Source organism: Branchiostoma belcheri, unplaced genomic scaffold (genome assembly GCF_001625305.1).
Source record: "Branchiostoma belcheri isolate BF01 breed outbred unplaced genomic scaffold, Haploidv18h27 scaffold54, whole genome shotgun sequence".
NCBI classification, from domain to species: Eukaryota; Metazoa; Chordata; class Leptocardii; order Amphioxiformes; family Branchiostomatidae; genus Branchiostoma; species Branchiostoma belcheri.
In genome coordinates, this window is record NW_017804176.1 from 879,108 (window position 1) to 893,880 (window position 14,773).

The 14,773-nt window shown below is 42.5% G+C and overlaps 1 protein-coding gene across 1 annotated transcript in view; it reads left to right on the plus strand.

The window, feature by feature from the left end:
* Positions 1 to 14,773, plus strand: part of LOC109481196 (hemicentin-2-like) — a 43,324-nt gene that overhangs the window by 19,932 nt on the left and 8,619 nt on the right. The window contains exons 3-6 of the mRNA XM_019783724.1: positions 10,531 to 10,678; positions 12,047 to 12,162; positions 13,254 to 13,508; positions 13,879 to 14,187. Coding sequence (XP_019639283.1) covers positions 10,531 to 10,678; positions 12,047 to 12,162; positions 13,254 to 13,508; positions 13,879 to 14,187 — 828 coding nt within the window. The remainder of the gene's footprint in view (positions 1 to 10,530; positions 10,679 to 12,046; positions 12,163 to 13,253; positions 13,509 to 13,878; positions 14,188 to 14,773) is intronic.

Below are 14,773 nucleotides of genomic sequence, written 5' to 3' on the forward strand. Positions count from 1 at the left end.
CGTGACGCAAACCATGTGTTGGAATTCATACTGCGTGGAGTCACCATAACTTGTCTCGTGGTATGCATGGCGTTTTCTGCATAGCGAAGTCAGTGAGGTTTATTTGAGCTCTCCAGTTTAAAAGTTGTCGGGACCTCATCCTGACCACGATATCGATGTCACCTAATGACCTTTGTCAACGATTGGCACAGAGATGCGATTTTCTGCAATCTATCGTGTTTGTGTTTAGAGGGAATTCATTTAAAGGGCGGGGTTTCAGCTCTGCTAAATCAAGGAGGTTATCCGTTTGGCCAAGGAGGATTAACTTCATTGTTTTGGCTAAATCCCGACCACGAAAGCAAGACGTCACCTAATGACATTTGTCAACCGCTTAGGGTCGATTGGCACGGAAGTGCTAATTCCTTCACTGCTTTCGTGTCTCAGCTTGCAGTGTTCGTTTCTTCATGGAGGTAGACTCCTCCATGGTTTCTTATATCTAGAAAATTCAAGAAGCAGCTTAGCTAGCAGAATGAATGTAAATACATGGTTCGCGTTACCTTCAAAACATTTTAGGAAGGGCAGCGCTGTGCAGCTGGCACTGTGTGTACGTATGTATACATGTGTCATTCACAGTACAAAGGCTACAAAGGGCCGCAAAACCAAAAGAATATCATCAAAGGTTTACAAATACCAATAACCGAACTAAACCATTTTCAGGAGCGTGGTATTTCTTATTGATTTCTTATTAATAACAATACACTGATCTAACCATTTTCTGGAGCGTGGTATTTTTTTAAGGCAACGCGAAGCACGTTTATGTATTTATCTTGAAGGTGACGTGAAACATGGTTCTGACCATCCTTGTTCGCGCCGGCCTGTTATTAATTAGTGTCGCTTGTCCCCTTTGTTTGTGGGCCCGGGGACCGTTCATTATTTGTCAACTAAAGAAGGCGTAATGGAAACCAACACCGTGAATACTGAAAATTCTACATTTCACAATGTCAATGGCCTCAACGGGGCTTTTTCGTTTCGATATCATATTGTATGTCAGTTCTAAAATGAACGCCACCATTGTTCGCAAGCTGAGCCACGATAGATTGCGGAAAATCGCATCTCTGTGCGAATCGTTGACAAAGGTCATTAGGTGACATCGATATCGTGGTCAGGATGAGGTCAAATAAACCTCACTGACTTCTCTATGCAGAAAACGCCATGCAGACGACGATTTACAGATAGCAATAAACCGATATAAACCATTTTCTGGAGCGTGGTATTTTTTGAAGGCAACGCGAAGCACGTTTATGTATTTATCTTGAAGGTGACGTGAAACATGTATATGCATTCAAAGTGCGTGGAGCTAGCTCTGTGAGTAAAACAGCCTCGACAAGACCGGCACTGTGTGTACATGTATCGTTCTCAGTGCGTGGGGCCGCATAGAACACCACCAAACACGATTTTTCAAGATTTGCAAATAACAATACACCGATCTAACCATTTTCTGGAGCGTGGTATTTTTTTAAGGCAACGGGAAGCACATTTATGTATTTATCTTGAAGGTGACGTGAAACATGTATATGCATTCAAAGTGCGTGGAGCTAGCTCTGTGCGTAAAACAGCCTCGGTAAGACCGACACTGTGTGTACATGTATCGTTCTCAGTGCGTGGGGCCGTATAGAACACTACCAAACACGATTATCCAAGATTTACAAATAATTAAACAATAAACCGATCTTAACCATTTTCTGGAGCGTGGTATTTTTAGAAGGCAACGGGAAGCACGTTTATGTATTTATCTTGAAGGTGACGTGAACCATGTATATGCATTCATAGTGCGTAGAGCTAGCTCCATGGAGGCGATTAGTACAGCCATTTATTTCTGAGGACATACATGTATATGTATTATTTTTGAAGGTGACGTGAACCACGTATATGCATTCATAGTGCGTAGAGCTAGCTCCATGGAGCTGGAAAAAATCTGCCGCAAGGCTGTATTACTCACCTCCATGGAGCTGGCTCTATAGAGGCCATGCCATTTTTTCTTGAAGGTGACGTGAACCATGTATATGTATTTTTCTTGAAAGTGACGTGAACCAGGCATATGCATTCATAGTGCGTAGAGCTAGCTCCATGGAGCTGTAAAAAATCTGCCGCAGGGCTGAAGTACTTACCTCCATGGAGCTAGCTCCATGGAGCTAGCTCCATGGAGGTGAGTACTACAGCCCCTTCTCCCCAGATGGCATGTAGTTATGCCGGTGTGAAAATAATCATACATAAACATGTCACATAGATCTAGGCGTGAATAAATAAAGTACAGACGGCCGTAAGATAAGATTGAGAAAAGCATCACGTACTTGAGACTTTGGCGGAGAGATGACGTCATGTTAGTGTAGCCAGGTATAAGCCCTGTGAAGAAGAAATGTCTTCCCGTCGCCAGTTTGCCTGAGGCGAAATCTTCGGGAATTATACATAAGCCTACTACATCTGACTAATGTTCCTGGATTGGTCTGGGAACGTGAACTTTCGTCTAAGTGCACTCTACTGCTGGCTAGTTGAGAGCTGAATTTCTGCTTAGTTGACAGTTAGACTGTTTTGACTGGCAAACATTAATAGCAGTTTCACCAGTACTTCGTTTTGCAGTTTTAGTCCTGTAGAATGTATTTCGTCAACTTGCTTTGACATCTCCTTTAGTTATATACATAGATATTTCATTTCATCATGCGTCGCTGCATTGCGATAATAACCATTTTGCTTCATCGTCAGACCACTCTGTCTATTTGAGATGTAGTTACTAGATTTCGTCCTACTTTCCTTTCAAGCAGGGATGATATGATTGATCGCTGAGAGCTGTCCGTGTGTTGAAACCCACCTGCCACACTCATTCAGTCATTTAGTAGATTCCCCGCGTTCTGATTCCCTCCAGGGTAAATCCCTCCTCCAGACCTCACGTCTGTGCCCTATATCTGACGCAGTGTGGAGGCTGAGGAATTGCTATTTTCACAACCTTGCTTGATCCTGTGTATTACAGACCCCAATAAGCTGCACTCTGCTCGTCTCCGATAGGTGTGAAATATTGCCATAATAACACCATAATGCGGTTAATGATGGTCATTTATAAGAGACACCTGTCCCATACCAAGTAGTTAAACAGCGCTATGCAAACGACTTTGGAAATGAAAGTTTGTTTTACGTCGTTCGTCATTGGAATGGAATGACCTCTCACTAACTGACATTATTCGAAAGGCTGCGAGGCGGAACATCCGAGCAATGGCGTACACGACACAGATTGTCCATGTATGCAAAAAACGGAAGGTCACCATCGATAATGTCATAGTCTTCATGAATGTTTCATAAGAAGTTAGCCCCGTTTTGCACCTTTTCAACCGCCCTTTTCAAGGTCTATCTATCGCCTTGTGAAAGCATTTGTATGTCATTGCCACTGAACAGAAACCACTCATATGCACATTTGTTAAACTTGGGTGCAGCGCCAAAAAGGTCTTATCATTGACCATCTGACTTTACCTTCATTTGATATAGAACGTTATAAAGTCAGTAAAAAGAAGAGGAACTTCTTTAAGTTTTATCGGCTTTTCAGAATGTAAGAGTCGTACACTTGCAAATCCGGGTCGCATCAGTGTTTGTTGAATTTCTAATTTATGGTTTCAACTTAATTTGAAATAGTATATTTACTATTAGTTGAAAGATCTAAGTTATTTCAATTTTGAACGCAGGGCATGTCACAGATTATGTTCGGTCAGTGTAAAAAGCTTCGATGAATTATTGAAAGGTACGATATCCCTCATAACTTGAACATTTCAACACAAATTCCGTCCTGTATAAAATCAATACGAGTTTGGGAGCATCATCCCACTTGTGTGGAACTAATTCAGCCCGTCAGCAAGATGTGAGCAGCCATTGATACTATCGAGCCGACACACTGTGGGGGGATTCATTGACATTTCTATGGCGTTCAATAATGTGCGCTATGATAGGTAAATTAAATTTCCAAGGCATGAACGATTCCACTCTCGCCAGAATGATTTACCTAAAGTGGACAAATATCAATGCAGGAACCAGAGCTACCGTTAGGGGAGGTTTGTCGATCCTTTTGTTAAACAAGTGGAAATCTAAATGTATGTGGTTTAATTTCAGAAGGTGTTAGAACATGATATGTAACGACCAGATTAGTAAACCATGCCAAAACCTAGCCCCATGTAGGCGGGATAAAAAACACTGTTTGACTGATTTATTGACTTCTCTATAGCGTTCGATACTGTACACTATGATAAGTAAATTAAATTTCTAAGGCTTGAACGATTTCAAGCTCCCACGGCCCCCAAACGCCTTAACTACAATGTACAAAGGGCAAATATCAATACAAGGAAATAGAAACGACCCAGAAAAGGACTGAATTATCTTGCACAAAGCATCGAACTTGTGATGTAAATCTATGTGAGAGATTTTGCAATTTTGTCATAAGAAGACGCTTAAGCTAAATCAAGGTGTTAAATCTGACTAAGTCACACACGTGCACATACGAGATAAGAATCACGTTCTAACTCATCTATTGGTGATTCAATGGCCTTCGACATTGTACCATATGATAAGTAAATGGAATATCTACGATTTCCGTCTCCTAATTTTATTAACACCTGAGCTGCAGCGGATGCGTATCAAAGAAAGCAGGCAGTAAGGAGAAAAATGTGTTGCATGAAGGAACGTTCATAGGCCCCGCTGTTAAACTACGTATCCGTATGCGCAACATGAAGACAGATGTGAACTCTTGTAATTGCGTTATTACAAGAACACACACACAGACACGTTTACGGTAATTTAAACAGAATGGCGTGAATACTACATCAGGCAAAACAATTAAACCCTAGCTGGTTCATAAAGCACCTTACGTAATCAAAGCTGGCTTATTGGTTTATCTGTTGCTAAACTCTGAAGTTTGAGCTACCCGAGTTATGCTGGAGTCACAATTCTAAGCCGGGGCCCGGCCGGGCTGTTTGAATGAACGGAAAATAAAAAGTGCATATCAAGAACATGCATAAATTATGCTGATGATGGTATTTTACACGTTTTGTGTGTTTTGTTGTCTTTTATATCGTAATTTTCGTTCCCACAAACCTCCGGGCGAAATGAGACTCCGGCATCATACATGCCTATCTATAGTGAACATTACCTTAATTTAACCCGCTCTCCAAATCGTTGTGCATAACAGGGGCCATTCCGCATACCCTAGCCTGGTAATAAGGTACTCATTCATTGACTCATTCATCTATTCACCAGTTGTCCTCCTATCCCTAACGTCACTACCTGCCTATCCCCTCCCTACATGTCCCCTGGTTATGAAACCCATTAGCCTGATTGTAGTACTTGCTGGGTTGGAAAGCTGGCTTGTGAGCCGTAGGTGGTTCTTTTCCACAGCCCCGGGTACGTTCGATTGCCCTTGGTTACGTAACTGACCTACAATGAGGGACACATGAGGGACCTGGGCACCAATAAAGGTGCGAGGGGCTGATTCTGACCCATCTGAGCAGCTGGTTTGCCCTGTTGGTGACTCGTACTCTCTGTGTGTGTCCCACCATCCACTGACGTACGACATCTACATCTACGTACCCAGAGTACTTATGTGGAGATTCCTGCTGAAATGAGACTGTTGAGACGCCGCTGCAAGGTCTTCCAAAGATGTCTCAACTATTTCTCTGGTCATCCAATAACTTCCCAATCATCTCAATGATTTTAGTCACTCGTCGGTTGCCCAATGGTCCCCATTCTGTGAAAAGGGGACTTTGCAGGTGTCTCAATTTGTACAGTAGAAACACCCATGGAATCTTCAGTACGGTATCTAGAGATCAAACTTTGAAGGGCAAGGCAAATGACTGTACCGGGGCATTCACCGCGACTGTGTAATTCTACTGTGTCTAAGTGGCCAGACTGACTAAGAGGGAAAAGTTTGCTTCCAAATTGAACATTCTGGCTATAAAGGAAAGAAATAGGATGAGTCGTTCAAAGTGTTATTCCCAACACGTTGTGGAACTGATGAAACACACGATACGGCACAAATACCAAATAAATAGCATCAGTCAACTACCGAAGCTGACTTTTACAGTCCTATGAAAAACATTGGCTATTTCAGTAATGAAAGATCTAACTTCTGATATGATTGGTGCTTTTTGTGAGTTTTATTGTCTCTTTAACTGTGAGAAAATAAATCAGCATCCGTTATGAAGTATTCTACACAATAATACTGACTCATTATGGTCGTGTCCAATATATTCTATATCAAATCTGATCAGACGGCGATAGTTTCACATTTGGTATACGACCAAAAACTTTGCCGTGCTGAGTATGCTCGCCGTTATCAACATTTCCAATACGCTTTATCAATCTGATCATATATATGTTTGCACAAATGACCAACAAAAACGTCAAAGCAGCAAGGGATTTAGGTTTTTACTATTTTATACATGTAATTTTACAACGTTCCTAGAGAGAATATTTGGATCCAATATGCAGTGTTCTGCACCACTGGCGACTTTCTATGTGCTTGTCCAAACAATTAACGATTTTCCTTTGTAGACTTAATCATCAAGGTACAAAATTCCGATAAAAGATAAATCGGTTCATTATAGATACATGTTTATGAAAAGAGTGTCGTGTTTTCCCGATATCAAAGGATTTTCATTTCCTCGTATCTGCTCTAGTTTTTTTTATGGTCACTTTAATTGTTAGTCAGTAAACTAGTATCCAATATGCAGTGTTCTGCACCAATGACGGCGTCATATGAGCATGTCAAATACAGTTTTGCTAATGACAACAACAATAATTTCTCTCCAAATCCCTACTTTTGAAAGAAAATAAATGGTTTTAATTTCCTAGACATTGAAGAGCTGATAGAAATACAAATCTTAAAACACAGTACAGTATCCACCAACACATCAGTTCATAACTACAGTTGATATATTTCTATGATACTATCGTATGAAGTGTCCTTATAATACGGTATCAAAAGATTTTCTTTTTCATTTTCTTGGAACTTGCCGCACGTTTTAAGGCCAGCTTGATAGTTAGCTAATAAATCAGAATATAACATGGACTGTTTGGCACCGTGATGACTTTTAATACACAATATTAGAGCTTGTTATTTTGTGACATAAAAATTTACTTCAAACTCGATCAGCATTCTGTTCCTCATTACTCCAAGCAATTAAAAATAAAGTAGTTCCTATTTCTAATACGTTTTTAGCTTATCAAAAAATAATGTGACTCAAAACCCATTAAAACTCTATCAGGTGAATGTAGGTTCATTCTTATGAAAAAGGGCCATATCATTCTACCGGTATCAAAAGATTTTCATTTTCATTTCCTGGTACCCAGTCCAGTTTTGTAGCTGATAGAAAATATTATGGCACAAAAACCCATCAAAAGATTTATCAGTTCGTTGCAGATACATTTTATGCAGTCGTTTTTTCTGCTCTGTAGTTTTTATAGTCATTTTAGTTGGACATTAAATCATATCTTCAGTATGGAATATATTTTACAAGGCCGTGGTCAATAGTTACACTCTAACCTGGTACAATGATGGTAGTGAATCGAGTGTGAAGTTTATATAATGTCAAGTACATGAAACCCCCGGACCGAACCATGTGTCTCTGTGGAGGAGGGGTGGTGATTTGAATTGTACAGGACCAGACCATGTACAGTTGTGGAAAGGGGGAGTCAGAGTTGTTCTATGTATCAGTGGGGCTCAATCAACGGGGCCATACATTCTCAACAGCCTGTATGGCCTTGACCAAACTGACCGGAGATTTGTCTGCGTTGTTATGGCCTCGCCAATGAGTCTCTTGATAAGTATCATGGATACAGACATGATATCTTATAGATATGCATATAGAACTGGGCCCCAGCCGCGGGCGTTCACATAACACATAATGTTAACAACAATAACATCAGTCGTGGTGAACAAATAGCAGAGGATGGCAGTTACAGCTTCTGCGAACCAGCTTTCCATTCCGAATTCGAGTTATGTACGTTCAGCAAAAAAAAAAACCTGACAAAAAGATGGCGGATAACATTTGAAATGTAGTGATTGTAGTGATTTATAGTAGGAACATCTATCGATTGCGGATAGATTTCTCAGATGTCAGATTGCAACAGCTATTATGAGTGTAAGACCCCGCGGCGTACAGTGTAATTCGTTCATACGTAGATGACTTGCACTATATCTTGCTAAGAGGGTTATGTTTCGTGCGAACTTCGCAGGAAGTTCCATTAAGGTACTGCAACTTTTGAACAATCCCTTCGTGTGGATGTGTCGGTGGGTCTGTAGCACTCACTCAGAACCATTGGGAACGAGATGCGAGATAATAAACCGCCATGGATCATCCTACCGAGAGGTGACAACGTCACGTGATAGCTAAAATAACACCATTTATCATACTTTTCTCCCCCACACTGTGATAAAACTGATGCTTTATTAGTCCTGAAGGACGTCAGTACGGAGAAGTGTCGGGTGGTTATAGCTCCCATCCTCTCACCAGGAATCAGATGTAAGACGCATCAGACGTACAAATTACAATATTTCGTTCCGGTCGATATTCCAAGAAAACATAATCGTATATGACAGACCTTGTCGTGAAGGGCTGTTTGTACTGGACTTGACGGACATACAAGTGTATCTCGTAGCAATATCACCTTAGGCCAGAGATATCGGCTGGTCAGTATTATACATGTTCAAGCATATCTCTAAACAGTGGTGGCCCCTGTCTTTACTGTAGAGGGCAGTATGTAGTAGCAATATTGAAATACAACACATCTTACCAGTAGCGGCATCAACCACGTCTGCAGAGGGCAGTTTGGAATAGTGCTATTGACATACTGTAAATACTTTTAATAATTGCTGTTTTTAACTGTCTTCAATAATTGCTTTTAATATTTGTGCCAACCGTTTTTAACAATTTGTAATGCGGCAGATCAATTCAGGGCCCTGCGGGGACCCTGCTACTCTGTACAGCATAGTATGAAAGAAATAAACCAGTATTATACAGTATCTCTTACCGGTACTGGACTCAGACACTTCTACAGCAGTTTCTACTTGTAGTAACGTAATTGACAAACAGTATCTTATACCAACAGCGGCCTTAGCCAATTATGTGGACAGCAGCCTCTAGTAGTGTTATTGACAAACAGTATCTTCTACCAGAATCAGCATCAGTCACTACTGCAGATGAATAAGCCTGATGTTTGCACCAGATAAGTCCCGTCGATGATACACGCTGCCGATGGTACATTTGCGCCTTAATACATTACCCCCATTAAGGTCTCCTCCTCGCTACTAGCGTCAGATCCTTGTTGAGCACGCCTTGGGCTACAGTTCACCACGCGTGAGTGGTATAGCTAGAGATGGAGTATCTCAGCCCGGTGGTTGGAGTGCAGGATATATTACACAGAATCCGCTAGGCGTCCGCGGAGTTTGTCATGGTCTTCCTGGTGTAGGGTTCAACTTCTTCATATTCTCAGCTACAGATGGACTATCACACCCCGAGGGTTGGAGTGACGCACATGTAGCACAAGAGTTCGAATGGGCCCGCGTAGTTTGTCACCGTTTCCTTCATGTGAAGTTTAAGTTCTTCACCTTCCCGGGTGTTGGATGTGTGTAGCTGTGCGAGGGCGTTACTTTATTAGCTAGAGATGGGCTGCTGGATCCCGTGAGTTAGGAAGATGGAGATACGCCAAGAGAGCTGGAATGCACACGCGGTGTTTGTCACACCCTGTATCTCAAGTTCAAGTTTCTCTTCATTTATTATCAGCCATAGATAGACTGCAGTGTTGGAGATAAGATAAAGTATAAAAGCTGCTGAACGTTCAGGGATTTTGTCATTGCCTCTTTTGTTCTTTTGTACATAGATTAGCTTCTTCTTCGTCTCTTTCTAGTCTTGCGAATAAGGAATTACTTCATCCACTAAAGATGGTCCATTGCCGCCCCCTTCCCTTGAGGTTGGCGCTTGGAGAGATCGGCTTGGCGTCATGCCCATGGCCTACTTCAATTTCTTTGCCTTGTGCAGTAGTGGAAAGAAGTAAGAATACGGGACACTTTTATCCACAAATGGACTACATGATACTTGATATTGAGGGGCTGAAGATTTAGTGAACGCTGCTGGGTGTCCAAAAAGTTTCGTAAGGTCTATTTGATATGTAGTTCTTGCTCCTTATCCTCTGAAGTTTCAAGTATGCATGAGGCGACGTTATCAAATGGAGACCGAGTACTCGCCCCCGGGTTTGGCATGGAGTGCTCCTGATATTGAGAACTGCCTGAAGAGGTTGGCATGCTTTCGTATGGTTCAAGTACTTGGTTATCAGCTTGGTAAAGTAAGGTCGACTTGTCATATAAGGACATAAACATCCTTCAGTCTAGATCTGAACATACAAGAAACAAATTTGTGAATTAGAAAAAGTGTGCCTATGTTCTAGTGCAAAACAAATAATATATTATCATGCCATTAGAGTGCATTGTGCAGGTTTTAGAAATGTTGTTGCCCTTCCTCACAGATCCTCCCGCGGTGACCGTGCCACGACCCCAGATCACAGTAGTGGAGGGCGGCTCCGCCAACCTTACCTGTCTGGTGGACAGTAACCCGGTCTCCGACATCACGTGGTCACGACTCGGGGACCATCTACCCCCAAGGCTGGAGGTCAGGTACGTATTGGTAAACTAATTATCTTACTTTCATTTCATTGGTTCGGTTGTTAACCCTTGTCCTGTGGAGCCCATATATATGGGTTTCTGTATATGTAGGATTTGGGGTGGGTGGGTATTTCTCGTGCAACGCATCACACCGCAACAAATGCGAAAGGTACTATGCCATCGCAGGGCAAAAAAAAGTAGGGTCTATGACCTGATTAAGACATCAAATTATTGCAAAAAAGTGTTAAAAATGCCAACAGGACATGCAGCCAGGGCTTCCGAGTTATCTTGTGAATATGACAAGGGACTTGCCCTAACGATGAACAAAATAAAACACGTTAGCAAAGAACGGGGGGCATGAACATCAAACATCTTCTTGACTAATACCAGAAGTAAGAACCACAATGGCTTCAATCATTCCCCTAACCTTTACCCTTTATCTAACATCACACGGAGTTGTCTGAGTGATCATCATCCATTGAAATCTTCCAATATTGGCAATGGAACCGAAATTCTCATTAGGCCCGAGAGCTTCCCTGCCATAGCTGCTATCCAACCTTTTGATGACGCCTGGCAGTGACGTCACACAGGTCGATCCCATATGGCGCTCTAACGTTGGCTGGCCGCCATGTTCCAATCAGCGCAGTAATAACAGGGTAGGGTGCGTTTGTAAAGGCTAGACATCCATGTAAACGATACCTGTTACAGGCTGAATCAATACGAATGGGGAGAAGAAAGACTCCGAGATAGACTACTCGAACGATTTCTCGTCATTCGTCCCCAGTGGTTTTCGGTGATACGTATGATTGGTGAGACTTGCCTACCTGAGGAGAGGTTCATACAGCATTACGGAGCAGATGAAATGGCTGTACTTTGCAGCATCAACGTCATGTACATCCTCTCAGCTTCTGCAGACAAGCGCGCAATTATAGGATCTGTGTCTTAAATTCATTCACTCCGTAACATTTGCCGATGGCTAGGGTCACAAATTTACCTTTTAGGATCACAAAAAATGCCGGAGAGTCATCTGCAAAGTGTCTACATTTTGCATCGTGTACTCATTTTAAAAGAACTAGTATTTATTTATCTATTCATGTATTTATCTTTAGTTGAACGCTATGCTGCCCCTACGGCTATCGGAATGGTGAATGGATGGGAATAATGGATGGGTTTATTTTTGTTTTCTTTAGCCATGGCGGCCCATCTTACATATCACTGATTTACAGAGGGGCCCTAGGCAACACATGTTACACATGGCATTGTATATAACAATTACATACATACACAAGACTTTGCAGACTGTACCATAATCCATGTACATAGTCCATATTCCAGTCCCATCATGTGCTGTGTTCATACCATCTGTCCTTGATGTTCCAGAGGCCAGGAGTTGCACATCCCGGTGGTGTCCCGGTCAGACAGCGGCACGTACCAGTGTGAGGCGGACAGCAGTGTCGGGCAGGGCGCCAGGGGACTCATCAACCTAAATGTTCTCTGTAGGTTTATAAGTCATTTTAAGTCATCAATACCACCGCACACACTGAGCCAAAGGGATCTATCATCAGATGTGTGGATGATGTTTGGGGTCTAGTCAGAGGTTGTTTATTAGATTCTGAATTGACATCTGCTCCAGTCACACACATAGATTGTAATTTTACATGATTACATTGAGGCACATATTCACCAGACATATAACTACCGGACAACGCAGTTGAAATACTGAATTTGGAACATAGCAATTTGATTTCATTCAGAACTTAAAAAAAGTAATCAAAGTATTCTTATCCCACCAATATATCATTTAACCATACCCGTAATGGACAATCATCCTTCAAACATGTAGAGCCGGACGTCTAAACAGCACTAGGCTATGCTGAGTAGGTGTCCTACTTTTCAGGGCTTCATGCATCCCTCCTCCCCATCCTCTACTATTATCCGAATCTTCACGGTTGCGTGTATGGATATTGTATAGCAATCCCCGTGCATGAGATTACCTAATCCGTTATGCCTGCAAGCTGAATTAAGATAGGTCTCAGAGACATCTTTTGGAATTGGAACTGATCTTTATTCATATCTGTACCGTCTTTAATGAGTCAAGATTCCCTCAGAAGTAAGATACTATCAAAATTCACTTATATTTCCGAGTTATCCTGATTACCAACTAGCGCCAAGCAGACCTACTCTCCTTCCTAGATAGTTTGCGGGGACTGATCTCATTTGATATACATAGAGTTGATTGGCTTTGATATTGCGTACCACCTGTGGGCATTATATAATCATTATCATTTAAGCAGTTCTGACATTCAATTTCCAAAAGTTCATTTGTCACGGCGCTTCGGCGCTGGCATCACGAGTGTAGTTAGGAGTGGTGGGAGATAAAGTCCATTTGTTGGCAGAGTCTTTTGCAATGTGAAGGACGTTCGTACAAGACTCTTGTAAGAATGTCCTTCACATTTAAGAAGGCTATGCATGTTGCTTAGGCAAGTATACCCTAAGCTTCCATTTGTTATAGCCACTCTTTTTCAGACTTATCCTCCCAATCAATTTCATTTTATTGAGTCGCGTCTAATCCTTTCCCTATTTTTAGACCCTTCCTCGATAAGTAGAACGTTCGACTCAGAGATCAGCGTCTTGTACGGCCAAGACGTCTTGAGGCTGGAGTGTGTGGCTGACGGGAACCCCAAACCTCGGGTGTGGTGGAGACGGAACGACACCAACAGTCTGTATGAGAACCCGCTCACCCTGTCTCCCATGGACTACAGAGCGGAGGGGCTGTACGAGTGCGTGGCCGACAACGACGCGTTCCTGGAGGCGAGAAGACGGACCAAAATTGATGTAATAGGTATGGACAGGGTCTTCTTCATCATTAAGCAGGCGGTGGATACCTCCGGAAATGTTGCATGACGCAATTCCGAAATTGTTTGGATGTGAAAAGGCTGAAGAGATTAAAGCTGCGGCAATCCATATTTCACCCGACGCTCGATGCCAAACGGGGCAGTTTTATCGAACAACTCGGCAATTCCGGGGCCGGCAAATAAAAGTTGTGCGCGAGACTTTCTCGGGAGGCCATGCTATAATTCCCCGGCAAAGATCAAACTGTAAAAGCAATATCATCGTGTCAGTACAGGTCACTGGATCGATAGAACACCCCTAGCAGTACAACCGTTTATCACAAACTTGTCGTTTTTTTCTGTTTGTTGTTGTCACCTAAGGCAGACCGGACGTTCTGAGCGAGTCGGCAGTGATATCCGTGTCGGAAGGGGAGCAGGTCATCCTCACCTGTAACATCTCGGCTGACCCCGTGTCAGAGGTCACCTGGATCCTGAGGAGGCCTGACGGCGGAGAGGCCAGGTACAAGGTCGGCGAGACGGGTCACGTCAAGGTCACTGCGCATGCGGGCAGCGTCATGTGCAGCGAGTTGAGGATTGACTCCACGTACGCGTCTGACGCGGGGGACTACATGTGCAAGGCCACCAACATCTTCGGCTCCGACCAGCAGGAGTTCAGAGTTAGCGTCAAAGGTACATGTAGTTCTCAGGTCGTTGACTTAAAATATGAACTTCTGGGTTCGAATCCATGGAAGAATACATTGTTGTGACCCTTAGAAAGGAACTTTACACCTACTTTTGCACGTTACTTGTACAGATCAGACCTGAATTGTGGGCTTTGGCAGTCTCGTGGTTCACATTGTTAGATGTCAAAATAATATTTTGTTTATTACAACATTCAAAACACTCAAGTACATAGTGTTGCCACATTCCAGCAAAATATCTTAAGCTTACATCAATGGCACCACTGAATACAAAAGGGAAAACATGATAAAAGACATGAGACGGAACCGAGAACGGTAACGGCTGTTGAACAGATCGCTGGTTTGATTGGGTGTCCCTCTCCAAGGTGCTGATATAGCTGTTCTTACATTCACGTCACGAGTTCAAGTTCGTTATCAGTTGCAAATTGTATTAACTCGTTATCATCGAATACTACAGGGGAATTGTCATTAGAGATAGCTCCGAGTTAGATTTGCAGGGCTTATATTATGTATGATAAATTGTTTGATCTCATACGCGGAGCAGGCATTGCGTGCCAGGAGAAGCCGGTGTGTTA